We start from the raw sequence: 23,175 nt of genomic DNA on the forward strand, positions 1-23,175 counted from the left end.
ACACACGTCATTCCAAAAATAATTTTATTTACTAGATATTAAATAAAGAACGTAAGGAAGAAGAGAAAACTGTTGTTCAGTCCATTTGTCGTTGTCTAGCCCAGCTCTTCTCGTGTCTTGCCCACTTTTCTGGGCATTTTCTTAGCGTGGGGATCTTCCAGCTCCTTGGCCTTATAGTAGTGGGGAGCCACTTCCAAAAGCCAGCTGCTTTCAATCTCCAATACCTGGGAGAGGGAGCAGAAAGCCACAGGGTCCCTTTACTTTCAAACTAGAATCTTAATTGCATGGTCAAAAATGATTCTCTCCCCATTGACGGAGGGCAAGGAAAAGGCACCCGGCTATGTTTCGTGTTAACAGGGCAGACATGCCCTGACATGTGCTTCAGATGCCAGGTGAGCGAGCCCAGGAAGTCGCCAGGCTCAGGACAGGCTTCATCTGCTTTCTTTGCCTGTATGGCCCCAGCAGGTGGCGCACACTCTTCTGGCTCTGAACCAAGGGCCTCCTGCTTGCTACAGAACACTATCCCTGAGGATCTGAGACACCCTCAGCCCTCCCTCTTGTCCACATTAAGAAGACGTTTATGGGTGTTGGGCCTGCACCTATGTCTGTGTACCACACGTCAGATCCCTGGAACTGGAGTTCTAGGCAGCTGTGAGCCACCATGTGGATGCTGGGAATTGAGCCTGGGTCCTTCGAGACCGCGGCAGGCAGTACCCCTGACCGCTTCGCTGTCTCACTGGTTCTGGGGTCTTTGTTTTCACATCTGTGTGTTGGTGTGTGCACGGGTACAGTGCATGCAGAGGCCAGGAGAGGGTGATGGAGGACCTAAGCAGGAGCACAGGCAGTTGTAAGCTGCCTACCTTGTGTCCTCTGCAAACCACTGAGCCGTCTCGCCAGCCCCAGTTTTATTTTGAGAGACGGTCTCACTGTGCTGCTCAAGAGAATGTGGGGGGCCCTACCTCACCTTCCTGAGCTCAGCTTCCAATACTGAATGAATTACAGTTCTCAGATCAGGGAAGACAGTTGCCAGAACCGATGTTGTGTATTTATTTGTAATGATGCCGAGGACTGTACCGAGATACACCCCAAGCATATATTAAATTTGATTTATCTGATCCTACATTAAACTAAGGGGCCTTCTTGTTTCGATTCCAATCGCAGAAATTGAATGGAACTTGAGATGCCAGCATACCGTCTCCCAGTCTCCACCCATCTAAGTGAACGATAGTCCCTTACCTGTCTCATGAATTCCTTTGTGGTCAAGACAAGCTCGTGGTAGAGCAGCCAGCGTGGCTGCTGTTCAAACAGAGAGGAGTTGGGATGGATAAACACTGTCTGCTGCTGCTTCACTGTGCGGTAGCCGCTCCGGGTGAGCCTTGCTGTGTGGTAAAAATAACCCGAAGTGATGGCCTAAGGAGCAGGCAAGAGAATCAGATTGGGGACCACTCAGAGGCCTTCTGCTTACCCTTTGAACTCAGGTTTCTGGAGAACTAAGGTGAGGCATCCGTGGAGAACCCTCTGACTAGGCAGACGGGGCCCCACAAAACACCAGCCCAGGCGGGGAGACTGCTGTGTGCCCTCGGCAGTGGCATCAGCAAACACTGACCTACAGGTATGGTGACGGAACTGAAGAAAAGAAGCTCATTTATTTCTTTATTTTTTTGACACAGGGTTTCTCTAGCCTCGGAGGCCCTGGAACTTGCTCTATAGACCAGGCTGGCCTCAAACTCATAAGAGACCCACCTGTTTCCACCCGCCCCATGCTGGTATTGAAGGCGTGTGTTATCACCACTGCCAGCTCAGGAAAACTCTTTAAACAAGAAGGAAAACAGCTTCAGGAAGTCCCTGAAACTGAGCAGATTCACTAGGCCCCCTCCTGCCAGAATAACAATAAATGTCGAGTCCTCTTCAGACAGGCAAGCTGCGAAGATGGCTGAGGTCTGACCACTGTCTGGAAGAAACAGACCAATGGAGCTACCTACAAGGAGTTTAGACCAACCAGCCAAGTCTAAATGACACTTTCCAACCTGTTGAGCTGCCTGAAGCTGTTCTAGGTTCCCAGCTTTTGTGAGCTGTCACCCACGCTGGGGTGGACTTCAGTGACACTGTCACTGAGTCATCTCTGCTCACTGGTTCACAAGTTAGGCTTTGGTGGTATCTGTACTTGGTCTGTGTGGGCTCTCTGTCTGGGGCGAGAGACGTGTGTGTGTCCGTCATATAAGAAAGTGACTCCTGTAGGTTGTCCAGTGATTTACCAATAGGACTTTGGGCACTGTTGGCGCGCACCTTTAATCCTGGCACTCAGGAGGCAGAGGCAGATCTCTGAGGTCAAGGCCAGCCTGGTTTACACAGTGAGTTCCAGGACAGCCAGGGCTACACAGAGAAACCCTGTTTTGAAAGAGACAACAGGAAAAAGCCGACATCCAAAGCACCGACCTTGCGCACACGGACGTAGTCTCCCTGGCAGGAAGTTGAGCCGACCTCCACGCGCTCCAGAAGCCCCTCCAGCTGCTCCCGCACATCCCGGGCTCGGCGCATGGACCTGAACTGCACGAAGTTCTCATAGCACCACTGGGAAGAGTAGCCGCTCTCGGCCCACTGTCAAGATGGAGGGCCTTCAGTGCACAGCAGGACCTAGGACCCGCGCTTCACGAAACCCCCACTTCCCAGTGACCTGTGTGTACACGTTGAGCAGAACCAGGTGGTCCCCGCCAGGGAGGAAGAAGTTGACACGGGCATTGTCGGCGTGCACGACCTTGTCCTTGGGCCGGTAGAAGATGGAGTTGTTGACAGAGAGCATAGCGGCCACTGTCAGGATCTCTTCCGAACAGCCGTACCTTGGGCAGGAAGGGCACGAGGTCAAAGCAAGACAGTGGAGAACAATCCCGGGCAGGCACAGGGATGCCTGACCTCAACCAGCACAGGAACAGCTTCTTCCCCCCTTCCTTCCCCTCAAGATTTATGCACGTGTATAAACGTTCTCCCTGCGTGCATGCCTCAGGCCCCTGAGGTCAGAAGAGCTGGAGTTACAAGTGGCCGAGAGCCACCATTTGAGTGCCGGGAGGTGGATCAGGTCCACAACGAGAGCAGGTGTGTTTCTAAGCCCTGGGCCATCTCCCAGCCCAGACATCTAGAGAGGTGCTCCCCCACAGCCCTGTCTGAACGACCTATTCTAAGCCCTGGGAAGAGGGAGGGTCCAAAAGCAGCCCACTCCAGCACCCATCAGGTCCTCCACTTCCACCCACAGTTGGGGATTTTATTTCATTAGTTAGTGCTACAACTGCTGGTCCCGGGGCTGTGCCTATACTAACCAGTCGTGCCTAGCAACCGTCACAATCAAGGACAAGATCCTCATGGGCCTTAAAATGGGTGGAAAGACTTCTTAAATAGTATTAACTTAAAAGACAACCAAACGTGGCAACACCACAAAAACATGATCAAGAGAAAGCGAGAGGGGACTTTTGGGGTTAAGGAAGTGAGTCCAGCCTGTGACAGGAGCCGGGTGGGTAAGGACTTACTTCTCAGAGGCCAAGATCATTTTAGACAGCATGGGGTCCACAGGCAGTTCTGCCATCTTCCGACCAGACTGAAGAGAGAGAAGGGGAAGGCGAGGTCGGTCCTCCCTCAGATTCCTCCCCCGGCCACCCAAGGGGTCCCTGGTGCCAGCCTCCCCCCACCCTGCCCCAGCCACTCTGCCCCTCACCGTGGTGAGTTCTCCAAGGTGGTTGAGGGCCCCAAGTGCATACAGCTGTTCCAAAGCCAGCAGCAGCGTCTCGTACGGCGGAGGGTCCAGGAAGTCAAAGTGCATCAGGTCATGGATCCCTGGGGAGGGAGGGAGGAACAGGGAGTGCTGCACAGGCCCCAGCAATGCCTGTGTCCAGCCAAGAGCCCGGTGGCCGACTCACCTAGGCTCTTCAGCAGCAGCACGACGTTGCCCAGGCTGGTCCTCTGGATCTCGGGGACCGTGGTCTCCTCCAGCTCATGCTGATAGGCCCAGGCGGTATACAGGCGGAAGCACTTCCCTGCAGCTACCCGCCCTGCGCGGCCAGCCCGCTGATTGGCTGAGGCCTGCGAAGACAGGATGGGCACACACGTCAGGGCGGTGCTGTCCGATGACCCCTCCTCGTGAGTCAGCTTCCTCTGGGGACAGGGTTCTCCCTCTCCCACAGGCTGACCTTGCTGCAGGGTGTGACCGTGAGCGACTCCATGCCTGTGCGAGGGTTGTAGCTCTTCTGCTTGCAGAACCCTGGGTCCAGCACGTAAATGATACCCTCGATGGTGAGCGACGTCTCTGCAATGTTTGTTGCCACAACCACCTAAGCGAGAGGACAGTCACCCTGGTGTGGCCGGGCACCCTCAGAAGGCGCGCTGCACAGAGGGTTAGGGCAAAGGGAGCCGGGAGGGGGCCTGGCGGTCTGCAGGAGTGTAGTGAAGAATGAAACTGGACTTAGGGTTCTTCAGTTGGAAGGTGGGGTGCCCACGTTCCTCCCTCACCTTCCCTCAGCATTCCGTCCGTCTTCACACACACCACTTGTGGTAACAGCCTACTCACCCAGCTCCTGCTTCTGTCTCAGTATTCAGAATGGTCCTTTTGAAACATCTAACCTTCAACTCACACCAGATCCAACTACAGAACTCAACCTAAGTCCCTCCGAGCCTGGACTGTTTCACCTATGGCTGCTTCTCTGATCTCGCCTCTCACCTCCTTCACGGTGTGATGGGTCCTGCCCTCCAAGCACTCTCATCTCAGTGACTCCTCCGAGCACACCTTTCCGAGAGATGCTCTGCACCAGCCCCCCTCAGCAGAGCAGCCCCGCCAGACAGCAGTCTGGGTCTCCTTCTGCTTCCCTCTGCTCTGCCCTGGCCTTTACAGAGCACCCTCCCTTGCACCAGAAAAACCCTCTGTGCTCTTCCTCACCTCGGCCCCGAACCCACCTGCGCACGCTGCCCTGAACCTCTCGGCGAGCTCAGCGCTGCTGACGCAGCTTCACTTTCCCGCTGTCGTCTCCTCTGACTGAGTTCTGCTTTGCCCGTCAGTGTACCTCACCTGCACATAGCAGGGCAGCGCTGCCCACCTCCCCATGCAGTGCGTACTGGGCCTCAATGCTGGAGCTTTGCACATGCTGGCCAAGCTCTTTACGACCTGAGCCACATCTCCAGACCCTCAATAAACATGTATTCAATGAGTCATTCGGAGGAATTTTAATTCAGAATATGGCTGCTCTGACAAGAGATCATATCCAAGACCCTCTAGGTCTGCGTGAGCCGGCTGGAACATAGACACAGCCTTAATCCCAGGAGACAGAGCCATGCAGATCTCGGCGCTAGTCACTGCTGAGTGAGTGAGCTGAGAGGCAGTGCAGTGGAGCGGAGTCTGTGGCAGTTCAGTTTGTGGAATTTAGAGAGAGTTTTACAGAGACAGGTTGGAGAGAAGCTAGACACAGGTAAAGACAGAATGAGCCAGAGAATGAGAAGGAGCCAGGAGATTAAAACAGATTGCTAGTGTTAGTTTGAGGCCAAGCAGAGCAATTCAGTGAGAAACTAAGAGCAGCCAGATTAAACCAGTCGGCTGGGAGGAGTCTGAGCCAGAACAGCTGAGCTGAATCAGCCAGCTATGAGCTCAGAAAGAACAAGGGTGAGCTTATTCAGCAGGAAGTCTCAGAGGCTGAAAACATTCTAGGCTAGGTTAGATTGCAAGGAGGATGGATGCTTCCAGGACTAGGCCGAGGTTAGCAGACTGAGGCAGTAAGCCTAGAAGACGATATTTAAAACAGAGTCATGGCTCTGCTTAAAATCCTTTGGTTGCATTTGTTTGTCTATCTACAACATGAATGCTATGAAAGCAACACACTTGCACACTTGAACTCCCAAACCCAGTGCTCTCAGACTTCAAACACTCCTCAGCTTTCTTCTCGGATTTCTGCAGGCATATTTCTCAAAGGGCCATCAAATCCCATGTCCTGGCATACAAAGGCTTCCACCGTCCACTAATCCTGAGTCTGTCTCTCTCCAGGGAAGGGTGAGGGCAGGCCTGGCTGCTCCTCAGCTGTGTCCAGCCAGGCAAAACACATGCAGGGGCCGGCACATGCCTCCTTCAACACTTGTGTGTGCCGCCTGGGGAGAGAGTGAATAAAGGCTTCTTCCACTGACCTTCCGGGCCCCAGGAGGCGTGGGCTGGAAGATGCGAGCCTGCATGTCTGAGGGCAGGTTGGCGTAAATGGGCAGCACCAGGAGCTCCCGGATTTTGGAACCCAGTCGGCGGCAGCGGTCCTGGAGCATCTCACAGGCAGCCTCGATCTCCTCCTGAGTGTGGCAGGACGGCAGTCCTCCAGTCAGTCACAGGACCCACACACAGCCCCGCCCCCCCTCCACAGCACACACCTGTCCTGTCAGGAACACCAGGATGTCCCCAGGGGGCTGGGTCACGTGGATCTGCAGCACGGACACCACACAGGCTTCCAGGTAGTCAGCCTCTGGGGCCTGGTGGGGAGGAGGGGAGCCCCAGGCTCAGAGGACGCCTGCTCAGCAGACACACCATCACCACACTGTCTCTTGGGACAGGTCCCTGAAGCACCCCCGCTCCCCCGCCTGCACTGCTGCCCACCCCGGCACCTTGGTATAGAAGATGTCAACTGGGAATCTGCGTCCAGGGATCCGGAAGACAGGGGCATCATCAAAGAAGGTGGAAAACCGGGCAGTGTCCAGCGTGGCTGACGCTACCAGGACCTTGAGCTCAGGTCGGAACCTGGCCACATCCTTGATTAACCCAAAGAGGATGTCTGTGTGCAGGGTCCGCTCATGCGCCTCATCTACCATCACCACACTGGGGAGGAAATGGAGACTGTGAGGGAGAAGAGTCTGTGCAGTCAGGGCTGTCCAGCAGCTGTCCAGAGGAAAGGAGGGAGCTGAGGAGAACCCGGACAGATGGGGCAGGGGCCAGGGTTCTGTGATCTGTAGCCCATCCGGCCCTGGCCAAGAAAAGCCGTCAAGATGAGGTTGGTAAACTGTCTCAGCAGTGAAGTGACCTGAGCGAGCCTGATCCCTGGGACCAACACCATGAAAGGATAGAATCGACTCCTGCAAGCTGTCCTCTGATCCCTTACATGTGCGCCATGGTACACACACAACATGAACATACACATATACATGTGCACACACACACACAAAAACACGAACACACACACACGCACGCACAGTCTAGGAGCCAGGACTAGAACAGGGCAGAGGTCTCTGCATCGGTCAGGAGTCAGCACAGCTGCTCTCACTGAAGAACTGGAAGGAAGAACGTGCCTTCGCGTAAACAGGGCCTGGCACGAAGGCTCTTGCTTGAAGTCTCAGTACTGAGACCCACAGATTGAGGCCAGCTCAGGCTGCATGGTGTATTCCAGGCCAGCCTGTGCTACAGAGTGAAACCCGGTCTCAAACACGAACAGGAACTGGTGGGTCAGACAACTGGCCCGTAGGGAAAAAGACTGAGGAAGTACCTCTGAGGGGCTCGGGCAGCGAGGTGGTGGGCCCAGAGGGCCCGTGTACCTGTAACTTGCGAGGTCGGGCTCAGAGAGGAACTCCCGGAGCAGCATTCCGTCTGTCATGTAGCGGAGGACAGTCCGCTCTGACGTGCAGTCCTCAAAACGGATGCTGTAGCCAACCTGTCAGAGACAGTTGGAGACACAAGCGATCAGGGTCCAGATGTGAGGTGGGAGAGGCCTCCCCTTCATGATCTCAAGGACTCACCTCGTTCCCAAGCTTCACACCCATCTCCCGGGCCACTCGGGCAGCCACACTCATGGCTGCCACTCTCCGGGGCTGGGTGCAAGCAATCTTCATCCCCTTCCGTGTGTACCCCTACGAGGAGAGAAGAGGACGGCTGCTCCTCTGCCCGACGCACTGTCATGAGCCATGCGAGGCCAGGGAGGACAGACAAAGAGGAAAGCCAACAGCCCCCACAGCCTTCTGGTCATGCTCAGGGCTCTGCTCGACTTGAAGTGACAGGGTCAGACCCAGGTCAAAGAGCAGAACAAGGCTTTTTCTCTCAGTTCTCTGGCCCCGAAAGGGAAAGAAGGGCCGAGGACATGCAGGGTAGACATCCACGGGGTTCAAGTTCATGACAGTCATCTCCCGCCACTTGCCGGGAGGCCTCTTTGCTGTTAACTCACACTGGGTGTGGACGCGGTGGCAGTGAGAACACGGCACACAGGCTGTCATCTCAAGAACCCTGGGACTTGGCAGAAAGGCCTCCTTCAACCAGCAAAGAGGTCTGTAGGACCAACACAAGCCCGGGCGCCAAGGGACCGCGATGACTCACCTCCTCAAAGAGGTACTGTGGGATCTGGGTGGTCTTCCCGGAGCCTGTCTCACCCTCGATGATGAGGACCTGGTGATTGGCGATGGCAGCCAGGAGCTCCTCCCGGAAGGGGAACACCGGAAGGCTGCGGCGGACGGCCTGGATGGACTCCTGCTGGGCCCGAGCTGACGGAGGTGGCCCTGAGGACGGCTCCTGAGGAAGGGGACGAGAAGCTGGGGCCCTCCACCTGCACATCCCTCACATCCCCCTCCCCCATGCTCACATTCTCCTGACAGCTCCACCTTTATCCCTCACATCCCCAACTCCCCTCTCACCTCGTCACCCTGGAGCTGGGTGGCACGGACAAACTCGATGGTCTCGTCCTCCTCCAGCACCAGCTGGTAATTGGGCTCCTGTGAGGCGGCGTCTCGGGCCCCAAACCTGAGTGACGCAGCACCTAGCCGGGCCTCCTCCCAGCGCCGCTGCTCCTCGCCCGGGGCTCCCGACTCCTCCTCCACCACGTCCACAGCCCTGGCTGGCTACGGGAGAGCAGCGACAACCTGAGGAAGGGGCCCGCTGTCCGGCTCCTCCTCTCCTGCTGGGTGTCATCACTCGGCCTCGCCCACGGCGGGAGGACTGCCCTCACCTGTCCACGAGTCTCCTTGGGCATGTGGTAGCGGTTGGTGGCCTCCAGCTTCTCCTGCTCGCCGGCCGCCCGGTACTCCCGAGCCAGGTCGCGCACCCGCCGCTTGTACCTGAGCTCCCTGCGCTCGTGGCGGCTCAGCTCCACGTCCCCGAACAGCACCTCCTCGTCGGCCAGCTCGGCCTCCAGGTCCTCCAGCTTCTCCCGCTCCCGCTTCGCCAGGTACTCGCGCCGGGACTTCTTCCGGAGCTCAGGCACCTGCATCAGGAAGGGTCAGTCAAATCCTCACCCACAGGCGAGTGTGAGAACTCGGAAGACGACAGTGTGAGACCATTGGAGGCTGGCTGCTGTGTTTTCATCCCGTCTCTGGACAGGGAGAGCCACGATTTGCTCACACACTCCATGGCTGGATCCTACAGTCAAGAGGGTTTGTAACTTCCTTCTACAGCCCAAATCCCGTCTTTCCTGGTTCCCGTCAGGCAGGCCCCTCCAGACTCTGAGCACTCACCCACACTCCACCACACTCGCTCCGCAGCCCCCCCCCCGCCCGCTATGGCCAACCACTCCATCAGTCTTCCTCTTTGTCTACAGATCCGGTTTCTTGAACCCCAGGGTCTCACCATGGCTTTCCGGTCTTCCTCAGCCATCTTGAGGCGCTTCTGAGCCTCCTCATAAGCCTAGACGAGACCATGTAGAGGGATATGAGGCCAACGATGCCACCACCTATGACCACTCCCCTCAGGGTGACAGATGCCCCTCCCTGCCCCTGCTTAGGGAAGAACCTCTGTCAATCTCAACCCGGCAGCGAGAGCCTTAGCCAGAAAGCCCCCGGGAACTCCAGTGACAACCCTGTCTTCCCGGAGACAGCCAGCAACAAACCCAGAGCTACCCACAGTCTTCAACTCACCTTCTTATCTGAGCGCTCCAGCACATTCCGTGTCCGGTCCTTGTCCCGCCGCCGCACGCGCTCTGCAAAGGCATCGCGCTCCTCCAAGTCCTGCAGACGCTCTCGCTCCGTCCTCTCCCACTCATCCTCCGAGGCTGGTTTCTCCTCCGTGGGTGACTTACTCCCCCTGGATCCAGACCAGGTTCAGCCAAGGGGCTACCTCGGAAGCTTAGCACCCCACAGCCAGCCAGCAACTCAAATCCTCCCTCCTTCCTTTCGACTTACCCTGCCCTTCTCTTTCTTGCCTCAGAAGCCTCTTCTTCTTCCTCCTCCTCCTCCTCCTCCTGGTGTTTCTTCCGGAGGTGTTTCCGTCTTTTCCGCTTCTTCTGGAGGCTGCTCCTGTCCTTGTCTGCTGCCTCCTCACCACTCTCGCTGTCTTCTAGCAACTTGTAGGAACGGTTCTTCTCTAGCAGGGCTCGGGCCTCCCGCTCGGCTGACCGAGCTGGCTTTTCCACCACGGCTTTCCGGGGCACCTGTCAGTGGAAAACAGGCCGCTATGAGCCAAGCAGTGACCCAAGCAGTCTCACCTGCTTACCGAAGAATTACTTTATCTTAAGACAGTCTTCATCTTTCTTTTCTGCCTGGTTTCGTTCCATGTTTGCAGCTCAAGGCTTCTGAACTTCCAGAAATGGAGTTAGCAAACGATTACTGAAAACTACCCTGTGGTAGAGGAGAGAGCCAGCCCCCACAGGCTGTCCCGACAGCCACACGTGGGCGGACCATCACACCACAGCACTTTTTGAGTTTCAATGATTCCCTTTTATCTCTATGCGCATTGGTATTTTGCCTGCAGTGTGTGCTGTGTAAGCTTGCTGTTTAACCCTGGAAATGGGAGTTCCAAGAGTTGCAAGCTGTGTTCACTGGAAATTGAACCAAGGTCTCTGGAAGAGCAGCCAGGGATCTTAATTCCTGAGTCGTTTCTCCAGCCCCACAAGAGTTTTTTTTTTTGTTGTTTTGTTTTGTTTGTTTGTTTTTTAAGAATCAGCCCTGAACTCAAGTAGTTTACATTCTACAACCCAACTTACATTTTTTTAAAAGATTTATTACATATTTATTTAGATATGGGTTCCTGGCAAAGCCACCCCATCCCCTGCAATTACAAGTGGCTGCCCGCAATGACACCTGGTTGCTAGGAAACGAACTCAAGCCTCCGGATGAGCCACTGGGGTTCCTAACTGCTGAGCCATCTCTCTTGGGCCTATCATGCTTTTTTTTTTCTCTTTCTTTTTTTTTACTTTTGTGTTTTTTGAAGCAGAGTTTCTGTGTGTAGCCCTTGGCTGTCCTGGACTCACTCTGTGGAACACACTGGCTTCGAACTCACAGCGATCCTCATGCCTCTGCCTCCCGAACGCTGGGATAACAGACGCGCGCCCCCGTGCCAGCTTCTATCCTATTTCTAACTGCTCCTTCCCGTAGCTCTGTTCTTTTCCCCAGCGCTGATGATCCCGCTCACTGCGCTACACTAAGCTCTTTACCAGCTGAGCCACATCCTCAGCCCTGGAATGTGAGCTTTAAAAACGTGCGCAGACCCCTGTCTCCTGAGTCTTCTGCACACAGCTGTACGCCCAGCATCTAGCACAGTACCTAGATAACAGAGGGCAAAATCAAACGTTTGGCCGAGCCAGGAGCGGTAGGTCCGTTATCCCCGTACCGAGGATGCTCGCCGCAAGTTCGAAGCCAGCCTGCGTCCTATACTGAAAGTCCCAGGCTACCCTACAACACAGGGATGCCCTGGGCCGATGCGGCTGCGAGCGGGCCGCCCTGGGCACACACCTTGCTCCAGAGCCTCAGTGCGAAGTCCCGCGCCGGGCCGCCGAGGTCCAGCGTGTCGGTGTCGCGCAGGCGCTGCACGAACTCCTCGGCGGAGGCGCAGCGCTGCGCCGTGCCGATGAGGAACTGCGCGACGTGCCGCTCGCTCAGCCCCAGCACCGAGTGCAGCTCCTCCTGCACCCAGCGCTCCAGCCCCGCCGGCGTCGCCATGGCGGCGCGTCCCGGCCAGCACCGCGGCGGGGCCAGGGGCGGCTCGCGGCGCCACCGCCTCGCACCGGCCACCGGCCACACTCAGCGTCCAAACCGCGGGGCCCGACGGCTCTAAACTGTCTTCCGGGAGCGCGAAACCCGGAAGGAGTCGCGTTCTTCCGGCTAGAGCTCGACGGTGGCTGGGCGGGTTCAAATCGCTCGGCCTTGCCCAAGCTCTCTGCCGCCCCCTAACGGTCTGTGCGCGGCTGCTGCGCTCAGCCGGTGCTAGACTAGAAGGGTTTCCAAATAGCTTGGGATAAGAGGAGCACAAATCGGGTTTAGGTAAACAAAATACACACTGAAGGGCTGGATTTTGGCTCAGCGAGTCCCAGCACCCGCACTCCTCATTGCTAACCACTTGTGACTCCAGGTCCAGGGAGATCCACCACCTCTGGCCTCTTTGCACACCTGCACATACTCACATACACATCATTTAAAATATTGAAAAAATCTAGCGGCTGGAGAGATGGCTCGGGGTAAAAGAACTGGCTGCTCTTCCAGAGGACCTGGGTTCGAGTCCAGCACCCACATGACAGCTCACAACTGTCCCTAACTCCAGTTTTAGGAAGTTCCATTTCTAAAACCCTCATGCAGACACGGGCAAAACAGCAATGCACACACGTGAAATTTAAAAAAATATATATATTTAAAAAAATTTTTACAAATAAAAAAATTGAAGGTATATAATAAAGATACGTAGGTTGGCTGAGAGTTTGGGTATCTTTAGATTTTAAAATGATCTATTTATTTTATGTGCACGTGTGTTTGCCTGGTTGAGTTCGTTGGCACCGAGTGTATGCAAAAGCCCTTTTAAGGTCAGAGATACTGTGTCTGTGTGCAGCTCCAGGCGGTTGGGGGTTGATGGAGGCAGCTCCAGGCGGTTGGGGGTTGATGGAGGCAGCTCCAGGCGGTTGGGGTCACTGATGGAGTGCTGGGAACCAAACTCAAGCCCTGAGAGAGCAGCGAGTGCTCTTGCACGCGTCGCCAGCCCCTTCCTACTCGTGTTTACATACATATGCAAGCACGTATCACTCTGGATCTGGAAGAGGGCCTTGGAGCTCCTGACTCTGGAGTTACGGATGTCTGAGCCTCCGTGCGAATGCTAGCAGCTGAAACCAAATCCTCTGCGAGAGCAGCCAGCACTCTTAACTGGGGGCCATCTCGGCAGCCACCGTTTTGCTTTGAACACAGGGTCTGTAGCATTCGCTGGCCTTGTTGGACTGTGAAGCTAAAGATGACCTTGAAGTCTTGTCCCTTCTCTTCTTCAGTGCTGGGATTATAGACATGTGCCAGCACATTTGGCTAAAATGTGTCATTTATTTACAAATAAGATAGTTGTATATAAATGCTCTACAAAGGAATGAAAGGCAATTTAAGTAGATTCTATCTCAAATCGATAGGCGGCAGGAAGAGTGGATAAGGTCCAAGTATTCCATGTTGTAAAAAGCGATCCACGCGGATATGGACACCTTAGCACTTAGCTACTGTGGATGAGTTTCAGGAAATGTCCCAGAGAGCCCAGACGCCACAGGTCTCAGACACCTGGCTGACCACCTGACCAGGGACAGGAGTTGAATTTTGGAATAACTGAGGGTCTTTGCTTCCTTTTCCAGTTCCTACAGAGGCTGTGGCTGGAGAGGGGATGGGAGGCGGCCTTTGTTTGTTCATCTGTTTCTGCCTGTCGACGCCTCGTCAGATGCAGGCTCCCTGAATACCACAACTTGAGCAGTCTATTGGCGTTTCCATTGCTGACAGCACAAGGTACGCTGGGTCAGGTCCAGGAACCCAAGTGAACAGGACGGTGCATGCTTGCTGTTCCTGTTTGGGGAATCGAGGCCAGACAATTTCTCAAAGAACATGAGGAAAGCTCTGTCTTTGCTGTTGTTTTCGGCAGTATTAGCTTGTTTTGCTAATATAATAATATAGAATATATTTTATATTAGCAAATATATATAAATATAATATATATATATTATATATATAATATTCCTCTGTGTAGCCCTGGCTGTCCTGGAACTCACTCTAGAGACCAGGCTGGCCATTAACTCAGTGCTCAGCCTGTCTCTGCTTCCTTGGTACTGGGATCAAAATGATTTGTTAATGATGTTTTGTTCACATGTCTATGCATCATATGTGTGCCGGGTGCTCACGGAGGTCCAAAAGATCTTTGTTTCCCAGGAACAGGAGTTACAGATGGTTGTAAGCCACCATGTGGGTGCTGGGAAGGAAATCCGAGCCTCAGTGAGAACAAGTGCTCTTAACTGCTGAGCGGTCTCTCCAGCCCCTGTCCTGTCTTTTTAAAAAGACTTTTCCCCCCATAAAGCCAGGTGTAGTGGTAGTAAACCTTGAATTCCAACAGTAGAGGTAGAAAGATCACTGTGATTTCCAGGACATTCTGTTCCACACAGTAAGTTCCAAGTGAGCCAGAGCCACACATTAAGACCTATGCTTAAAAAAAAAAAAAAAAAAAAAGGTGGTGGGTGATGGGGAGCTGGAGGCAAGGAAAACAATTAGAGAAGGGGCTGGATAGATGGAGGCTCAGCAGTTAAGAGCACTGGTTGTTCATCTAGAGGACCCAAGTTTGATTCCCAGCACCCAGCTGGTAACTCACAGCTCTCTGAAACTCCAGTCACCAGGTGACACACAGACATCCATCCAGGCAAAACACAATAAAAAGACAATACAGGAACAATGAAAACTTACAAAGAAACAGAGAGGCAGCAACAGAGTTGAAAAGAGCTCCATTTTATTACAGAAAGTTACAAAAGGAAACAAGTCAGGCAGCTGACACAGGAGCGATGGGAAAGAGGCCAAGCGCCTCCTTAGTGCTCCCCCACTGCGACTCAATTCCACCCGAACCAAGGTGGAAGAACAGAATTAAATAACTTTGATGGGGTTCAAGGTTAGGACCCCCAGCCTTCCCTCCTGGGGGAAACTGAGGCACAGTAATACTGAGCAAAGTTGAAGAAAGCCACACACCTCCCCAGGTCACTGTCAAGGAAACACATGGAAGGCGGAGGACTCAGGGGCTCTGGGGAGACGCCATTGTAAACCTGGGACTTTGGCAGGTGGGGCTGGGAACTGGTGGGCATGTAAACCAGGCCGTGAGCGAGAGAGGCGAAGGAAGCTGTAAACCAAGGGGCAGTGACCTAGAAACCAGGGTGCTTGCGGATGGGGTGGGACCCCAGGGGTGGCGGGGAGCCAGGCAAGGCTGTGGGCGGTGTGCCCTGCCACGGCGCTGGAGGTCCAGGCAGAGCCTGCGTCTCACCCCGGGGCTTGATGCTTGCCCCAGGGGGACCTCGGGGTAGGGGTAAATTTAGGCTCCTGGCTCTGCCCACAAACAGGATATGCCCATTGCCCTCCCCTACCAGGCTCACTGCCAGGGTCTGTCGGCTCTGAATCATCCAGAATCTGCAGGGACGGGTAGAGGGAGGTACGTGCCCAGATTGGAAGATGGTCACCGCCGGCAGGACTCATCTGCAGGGGAAGAGGTGATGGAGACAGGGACGTGAGCAAGGCCCCACCCCCAGCAGGGGAAGAGGTGATCGATACAGGGACCTGAGCAAGGCCCCACCCCCAGCAGGGGAAGAGGTGATGGAGACAGGGACCTGAGCAAGGCCCCCACCTCCCACGAGTCCCAGGATTGAAGAGGGCTGGTGTAGAGGTCACCAGGAACGCCAGCTGCCACAACCAGCTGGGTTCCATGCTAGGCCCCTTGTTAAGCTAAACTAGCTGTGTCCCGCCTAGGTGCTTCCCAGGACACCCTCAGTTCTTCCAACTGCACAGGGTGGTCACTACGCTCTTTGTGTGGTGCTGGGGTTAAAGCACAACCTCGTCTGTTTACTTCAGGCCTTGACCCCCAGCCTCCATCTTATCAGTGTTTGTTTGTTTGCTTTGTAGACCAGGCTGCCCCGGAAATCACAGTGTAGACCAGGCTGTTCCTGTACTCGGGATGGGGGAATTACAGGTGCGATCAATCTTATCACTGAGCTACTGCTCTCCGCAGCCCAGTAGTTAACTATATTTTTAAGAACGTTAAAGCCGGGCGGTGGAGGCGCAGGCTGGTGGATCGCTGTGAGTTCGAGGCCAGCCTGGTCTACAGAGCGAGTCCAGGACAGCCAGGGCTACAGAGAGAAACTCTGTCCTGAAAAAAAAAGCAAACAAACAAATAAATACTGATATAAAGGAAGGCTTGGCGGGTGAGCGAGTTGGGCCCTTCAAAGCGCCACCGCGCCATGGGCACCAGGGGGCGCCCTGCACCAGCCGCTTACCCACTATCAGGGCCTTGGTGCGCAGCCCGCTCCGGAGCCCCTGGGGCAGCAGCAGCTCCTCCTCCTCCTCGTCGTCCTCGTCCTCGTCCGGCTGGGTCGCGGAGGGGTGGGCAGCGCTGGGGACCTCAGGCTCCGGGCCCAGATCCTCCAGTACCGAGCTCTCGGAAGGGTACTGGTAGGTGGTTTCCAGGGCCGTCTCACTGAAGGTGATCTTCAGCTGCAGGCAAGAGGGCAGATGCACACGCTGGGCCTGGCCTTGGGCACCCTGAAAAGCCCCCCCACACACACACACGTGGGGATTTGGCTTTTTTTTTTTTTTTTTTTTTTTTTTTTTGCATCCTGATTCTCCCTTCAAATGTCAGCGTTCAAAATACTTTGGAGGCTGGAAAGATGGCTCAGTGGTTATGAGGACTCCCTGCTCTCGCAGAGGACCTGGATTCGGTCGGTGTGTCTCCCCCCAGATTAATGCAAAAAACCAAACCAAAAAAACAACCCAACAGTCAAACAAGACTAGAAACAAACGATCAAAAGAACAAGCAAACAAGCCAAACAGCCAGGAGGATTACAGCAAGGCCCAGGCCAACCTTCCACGGAAACCAAAAAGTCAGCTGGTGCACACCTGGGAGGCAGAGGCAGGTGAATATGAGTTTCCAGGCCAGCCTGGTCTACAGAGTGGGGGAGCTGGGGTCTAAGCTGCCCAGGCAGGAAGGCAGGCTGGTTAGAGAGGAGTCCCTGAAGGGCCCTACTTTCCATAGCCTCAGCCTTTCATGTTCCCTGGAGGAACCAGGCTCCAGAGAACCCCCCAACCTCTCCCCTGACAATGGGTCCAGGCTGGGGAACGGATAGGACCACACAGAGGTCTAGATGACGCTGAACGTACAGAAGAGCGCCTGGAACCTGTAACTAGTGAGCTGACAAGGATGGAGAGTGGGCCAGAGGGTACCCACAGAAACAGAGGCCAGAAGGATGCCCAGAACTGGCTGTGGCAGCGTCCCTCTGTCCTTCCCCTTTGCCCTCCTAAGGAGATCTGCGACACACAATGGGATTAACTCCGCCAGCCAGAGGGCTTAGGGAGACAAGCAGGAGGGGTTCCAGGTGACCTGTGCAGGGCATCTGCGGCCCAGGATCCCAGAGCTTCCGTGTGACCTAGAGTGCGGCTGCAGGGTCCCCAAGGAAAGCAGGGCACCCAAGACCGTGTCACTCCCTGGTCCACACCCTGCAAGGGCTTCTTCGGTTTGTTTTCCAGGACAGGGTTTCTTGTGTAGCCCTGGCTTCCTGGACTCAGTAGACCAGGCTAGCTCTGCCTACTGGGATTAATGGCCTGCGCCACCCCCACCCCGCCCCCTGCAATGGTTTTGTTTTTTTAGGATTTATTGATTGAACGTGTATGAGTGCTCTATCTGCATGTACACCTGTCCGCCAGAAGAGGGCATCAGATCCCACTATAGGTAGGATATAGTATATGGTTGCTGGGAATTGAACTCAGGACCCCTGGAAGGTCAGACAGGGCTCTTAACTGCGGACCCATCTCTCCAGATGGAAACTCTTTGGTGTTTCGCCTGCATTAAGTGCAGGGTGTGACTCAGTGCCCCACTAGGTCAGAAGAGCGCGCCAGATCCCCCAGATCTGGGGGGGGAGGGGAGGTTACAGGCACGGTGCTAGGAACTGAGCCCAGATACCCCAGCAGAGCAGCAGGTGCTCTTAACGGCTGCTCTACCTCTCCATTCCGTTTTTAGTTCTGAGACTGGAGCTCACTCAGTAGCCCAGGATGGCCCTCACCTGACACCCACAGATGGAATTACAAATCTGAGCCACTAGCTGAAGGGTTGAATTTTCTTTTTTGTCTGTGCTTGGTTGAAATCGTGGGTAAATCCCTGGTGCAGAAGGCTGGGTGTACAGACTACTTTATACACACAGCTGCCATGGAAGGAGTTTGGAAGCTGCTGCGCTTCCTTGGGTGTCTAAGGCATCAGGTAAGGTCCCGTCAGAGGACCAAGTCCAGGCGGAAGACAGGGCCAGCTACCAGGTGGCCCAGACCCGAGTCTGGAAAGGGGACCCACACTGATTCTGTTGTGGACAGCGGTACCCAGTTCCCAGAAGCCCGTCCTCTGCGTCCTCAGCTCCCCTCCCTACACTGCATCATCAGTTCTGTAATGGATTCATTTCATTCACTCCATCTCCTTCAGCGTCCCTCCCTTGCTTCCCTTCCCCACAGCTTCTGACTGGGCTGCTCAGGAATGCACAACCCGAAGGGGGGGCAAGTGATTCACTGAATCCTCTCTCATCAGCTATATAAGGTCACAAGGGGGCCCTGGAAGGAGGGGCGGGTCTGCAGCCAGAGCCGCTGCACCCGCGACTCGGGCAGGCTGCCTCTCAGGACGGCAGGGAGCAGCTTGACGGAAATAGTTGGAGAAGGAACAGTTTAGAGCCGGTGAGGGATGGTGAGACCGGTAATCCCCGCTGAGGCTGCACAGAGGCAGCGGTGTGTGTGTGTGTGTGGTGGGGGAGGTAAATGGTCAGGTTGGGGAACCGTGCGGCCTCCTCCCCACCCCCACCCCAGTGTAGCTGCTTCCTGATTCTCTCACCACATCCTGAGCACAGGTCTCTCAGGCCGTGTTCCCGCTCCGTGCCACCAGCCTTCCGCCCCCACCCCAGGCTTCCTGTTCGGAAGGTCTGCTTCCGCCCCTCCCACTTGATGGCCTACGTATGGTCACCCTCACAGGCCCGGCTCTGCGCTGGGCTCCTCGGCTTCCCCCAGATGGTTCCTAGGCCGGGCCCGAAGCCCCTCCTCTGCTCACTCGCAGGCAGCCTCCTTAGGAAGTGGCTTTTCCGAACACCTCACCCAGGGAGAATTTCCTGTCCTCAGCCCTTTCTATCTAACCCAGGCCTAAGAAGAGAGGATCAACACTAGCTGGGGCAGAGGTGGGAGGACAGAAGTCATGTTCAGACACACTACCATGAAAACGAATGCTCTGTACAGGAGTTAAAAACAGCGAAAACGAGGAGTTGGGAGGACTCCAGTGATGCCTAGGCTTAGTCCTAATCTCTGGTCCTGATGGTCTCCTACTGGCACTGGGCGCACACACAAACACGTGAGGACCAGGGTGGGCCAGCCTTCCCTGGCCCTGGGAAGACGAGTGTGGCGTGGAGGACCTTCTGCTCCGAGGCACCTGAGTGTGTCTCTCCACACAGATTTCTCAGGAAGACTACTGGGGTCAGCCGGGCCTGGTGGCGTATGACCTTAATGCCAGCACCGGGGAGGCAGAGGCAGGCAGATCTCTGTTGGTCTATGGAATAAGTTCCAGGCCAGCCTGGGCTTACACTGAGAAACCCTGTCTATTGGTGCACACGAGGAAGGCCCAGGGCCAGGGCCGGAGGGGACAGTTATCCTGTCCAGTGCTTCCTTGCTTGTCTGCATTCCAGGCTAACCTCTGACCCTCCACGGGCCCCACCCCTGCCCCAGCTCCCACAAGCGCCTGGGCCAGTCTGCTCAGTTCACTGCAAATGAACTTCTCTCTTTCTCTACCCCAAGGGGAGGGAGAGGCCAGGGTAGCAGGAACAGAGGCTGAGCCAGTTTTGGGGGGTGGGGCCCAGGGAGGAAAGATGGGGGAAGGGACTGGGATATTTTGGAAGAGAGAAGGCTTTTCTTGTCCCCAGAGAGAAGGAAGCACTGTCTAACATTTGCTCAGCCTGGGGGGTGAGGGGAGCGAGGCAACCCCGAGGTCACCCACTTCAAATGGCCTCTGTGTCTCTCTCCTGGGGGGGGGGCGACTTGGGGTCCAAAAGCCTTCTCTGCTTTTCAGCCAGCTCTGTTCCTTCTCACCCAGCCCTCGGTCCTGGCATGTCCTCATCTAGCTCTGTCCCCTCTGTCTTGGGGCTGAGACCTTTATTCCAACTTCCCTGAACTTCTTGCCTCCACATTCTCTGCCCTCCCGGGTGTTTTCATGGCCGCAGGGCGCTTATCTCTTCTCTCCTACCAGAAGGGCTAGGCTGGGTCAAAAACTCAAAGGGAGAAAGAGCAAAAAAAAAAAAAAAGGAGAGGAGAGGGGACTGAGAGCAGGAGGGAAAGAGAAGGAAGGAGACTGGACACACCCTGAGAAAGACACACCCCGACACAGCTGAGCAAAATCCTCAGGGCTCCCAAATGAATGGCAGAGGAAGGCTACCCGAGGGTGTGCGTGCAGCGGGAGGAAGGGAGGAGGCAGGGGTAAAAGGAGTGGAAGACATAAAAAAGCCACAAGGGCAGAACCAGAGCGGGACTTGCACCCAGCCGGGCGCCGCAGCTCTTACCTGTTTGTGATGTCTCTCGGGGGACCCCTTGACAAGGCAGCTGCGGCTGAGGCGGAGGTAGCCTCCCAGTACCAGGATCTCCTCAGCAGTCGGGTACCGCTTCTTCCCGGCCCCAGGCCCCGCAGCATCGGCCGGGGCGGGGGGGACCGGAGGGGCCGCGCTGGCCGGGGGCGCGCACCTCCGCGGGGTGACAGTGAAGGTGTGTCCGCTGCGGCGGGGCGCCCCCACCCCCGGTCCTGCCTTCACCCCATAGAACAGTCGGCTCATGAGGGGATCCCCAGCGGGCTGGGGGGCGGCTGGGGGTGGGGGAGACAGAGGGGCTGGCGTTGGGGGCCGGGGTTCCGCGCCTTCCTCTTCCTGCTGTCTGGAGCCTTCCGCCCTAGAGTGCTCTGGTGGGAGGAGGGAGGGCCCAGCGCCGAGGTTGTGCTGGGCTCTCAGAGGCCTGCTCTGAGCCCCCGCCTTCTCCTCCTCAGCCTCCCCTCCAGCCTCCGCACCAGAAGGCCCCGGGTGCGTCTCTGAAGACGCCGGAGGCCCTGGCTTCTGAGTTTGCGTCTCTAAGTCCCAAGGTATCCGTTCTCGAGCCTTCCCAGAGTTCAGGGTCCATTTCCAGCCTTCAGCGGGCTTCGAGATCCTGTCTCCACCCGCCTCAGGGCTGGGCCTCTGCTCGGCGCTCTCCACCTCTCCAGCGGTGGTGCCCTGAACCGCCTCTGTCGCCGGAGACTGGTCCCAGGCACTCCCCGAAGTCGGGCTCTCTTCCCGCCTCCCGCACTCCTCCGAGCAGCCGCTCCGCTCCTCTCCTGAGTTCAGCCTCCACGCTGTGGCCTCCAGCTGTATCTCACTCTGCTTCCGGGGGTCTCTCGAGTCAAGACTCCATCTGTGGGCCTCCGTCAGGCTGACCTTCAGGTCGCCAGCCTCCCCAGGGCTCAGCCTGCTTTCCAGTACCTCTGTCCTCTTGGGACTGTGGTCTCCAGGACTCGCTGATCTGAGGCTCTCCTCTGGAGCGTCTCCGGGGCTCAGCCTCCATTTCTGAGCTTCTCCTGGTCTTGAACTCGGGTCTCTGGCCTCTGCTGGGCTCTGCCTCCAGTCTCGAGTCTCCAAAGTCCTAGAACTTGACTCTTGGGCTCCCCCTATCACCAGCCTCCTGTCTCTGGGCTCTCTGGGGCTCAGTCTCTCTTCTCTTGACTCTCTCCCCTTGGGGCTCTCATCTCTTAAATTACCGGGACTGGATCTCCGTTCTAGAGCCTCCAGAGGCCCAGGCTTCCTGTCACCAAGCGCCTCAGTTCGCTGCTGCTGCTGCCGCTGCCGCTCCTGTTGGATGAATCTGTTCTGATGTACGGGTCCTATGGCCTCAAGGAGGACAGCAGATTCATCTGGGTCGGGAGGTCCGGCCTCTGCATTCCCAGGCACAGGGCTCGCCTCTCCAGGAGGCAGGCCCAGCTTGGCTCTGCGGCGCTCCAGGATTCCCCGCTTCCAGGCCGGCATCTGGGACAGGCGGTCGCGCTCTGCCTTCTCCCGGCCGCGAACCGCTGCCTCCTCCTGCCGCCTCCGGGCGAGCAACTGTAGCTTCCAGTCCGGGATAGCGGTCATGGTCACTGGAAGCGGAGGGAGAGCTAACTGGGGGGGACAGGAACAGGAAGAGCAGGCTCAGAGGGGCCCGGGGACTGAGAACGGGGGTGGGGAAGAAGGAAAGGGTTCGCGAAGGGACTCAGAAGGGACGGAGGACGGCGGAACTAAGGGAGAAGATGCAGGGAAACCGGGAGAGGAGGGAGGGCGAGAGGCAGGAACTGAAGACGTGAAGAGAGAAGCTGGGTGCCAAGTTGGGGGTGGGGATAATGGGAGAGGAAGAGTTGAGATTCCGGGCAGAGGCAGGCTGGGGTTTGTGCGCACCAGACAGTGCCTAAGACACGAGAAGGGAGAGAAGGAAAAGCAGGAGAGAGCAGAAGAGACTGGGGCGCTGGGGCCGAGAGGGGAGCGGCTCAGTCGGGGCTGGCTCCCGGGCACCCAGGGGAGAAGAGTGCGAAGGAAGTCCAGGGGGCCGGCCGGCGCGGTCGGAGGGGATGGAGAGGGCTGCGGGCCGAGGGCGAAGGGGAGACCGGGGCGCGGGCCCGCCGGTCCGGCCGCCTCCCGCCGCTCGGCCCCGCCCCTCGGCCCGGCCCCCACCCCAGCGCGCGTCCCGCCCCCGGCGCGCAGGGGAAATACCCTCCTCGGGGACTTTCGGTACCCGAGCGGGCGTGCTGGCCGCGCGTCCCGGCAGCCTGGCGTCCGGCCGCGCCCAGGCCCGGCCTCCCCACCAGCGGAGGCCCGGGGCACGGCCGGCGAAGAGCCGCATCAAGCCCGCGATGGCCCCCGACCGCGGACCCTGTCCCCGAGGGCCGTGCGCCCAGGGACGCTGCGCGGACGGCCGGTCCCTGCACAAAGGAGAGGCGGTCCAGGGCGACCCGGGCCAGGAGGCACTTCCCCCAAAGTGGGAGCCCCACAGTCAACTCACACGCCTTGGGGTCCCCGGGAGGAGGAGGTGCGGCGGAGCCGGGAGTCCGGAGAGAGGAAGAGGAGGAGAGAGGCGCAGGGAGATCCGGAGGGCGGGAGGAGGGAGCCGGGAGGAGGGCCGCGGCGCGGCCGGGGGGCCAGGCGGGGGCGGCGGCCGCTTTGTCTGCGGACAATGGGGCGAGGGAAGGGGGCGCGGGGCGGAGCCGGGCGGGGCGGGGCCTCGCGGCCCTCCTTC

General features: G+C 56.9%; 2 protein-coding genes across 5 annotated transcripts; both read right to left on the reverse strand.

The window, feature by feature from the left end:
• Positions 1-7: 7 nt before the first annotated feature.
• Dhx16 (DEAH-box helicase 16) lies at positions 8-11,975 on the reverse strand. 2 transcript variants are annotated; one of them, XM_021651288.2, is made up of 20 exons: positions 11,647-11,972; positions 10,099-10,346; positions 9,835-10,000; positions 9,548-9,604; positions 8,931-9,185; positions 8,620-8,823; positions 8,306-8,497; positions 7,735-7,845; positions 7,534-7,649; positions 6,613-6,823; positions 6,382-6,480; positions 6,151-6,303; positions 4,176-4,316; positions 3,906-4,068; positions 3,704-3,822; positions 3,519-3,586; positions 2,675-2,837; positions 2,437-2,598; positions 1,237-1,410; positions 8-224 (listed from the first exon to the last, which is right to left on the reverse strand). In XM_021651288.2, the coding sequence occupies exons 1-20, from the start codon at positions 11,851-11,853 to the stop codon at positions 96-98; spliced, it is 3,138 nt and encodes a 1,045-aa protein (XP_021506963.1). In that variant the 5' UTR covers positions 11,854-11,972; the 3' UTR covers positions 8-95. The 2 variants fall into 2 exon arrangements, with proteins under 2 accessions (XP_021506963.1, XP_060224959.1); XM_060368976.1 differs by lacking the exon at positions 8-224 and having other exon boundaries at positions 1,381-1,626; positions 11,647-11,975.
• Positions 11,976-14,621: 2,646 nt separating this feature from the next.
• Ppp1r18 (protein phosphatase 1 regulatory subunit 18) lies at positions 14,622-23,073 on the reverse strand. 3 transcript variants are annotated; one of them, XM_021651360.2, is made up of 4 exons: positions 22,942-23,073; positions 20,454-22,045; positions 16,164-16,380; positions 14,622-15,369 (listed from the first exon to the last, which is right to left on the reverse strand). In XM_021651360.2, the coding sequence occupies exons 2-4, from the start codon at positions 22,038-22,040 to the stop codon at positions 15,350-15,352; spliced, it is 1,824 nt and encodes a 607-aa protein (XP_021507035.1). In that variant the 5' UTR covers positions 22,041-22,045; positions 22,942-23,073; the 3' UTR covers positions 14,622-15,349. The 3 variants fall into 3 exon arrangements, with proteins under 3 accessions (XP_021507035.1, XP_021507034.1, XP_021507033.1); XM_021651359.2 differs by having other exon boundaries at positions 16,164-16,428; XM_021651358.2 differs by having other exon boundaries at positions 16,164-16,428; positions 20,454-22,067; positions 22,942-23,069.
• Positions 23,074-23,175: the final 102 nt, after the last annotated feature.

This window comes from Meriones unguiculatus, chromosome 16 (genome assembly GCF_030254825.1).
Source record: "Meriones unguiculatus strain TT.TT164.6M chromosome 16, Bangor_MerUng_6.1, whole genome shotgun sequence".
NCBI classification, from domain to species: domain Eukaryota; kingdom Metazoa; phylum Chordata; class Mammalia; order Rodentia; family Muridae; genus Meriones; species Meriones unguiculatus.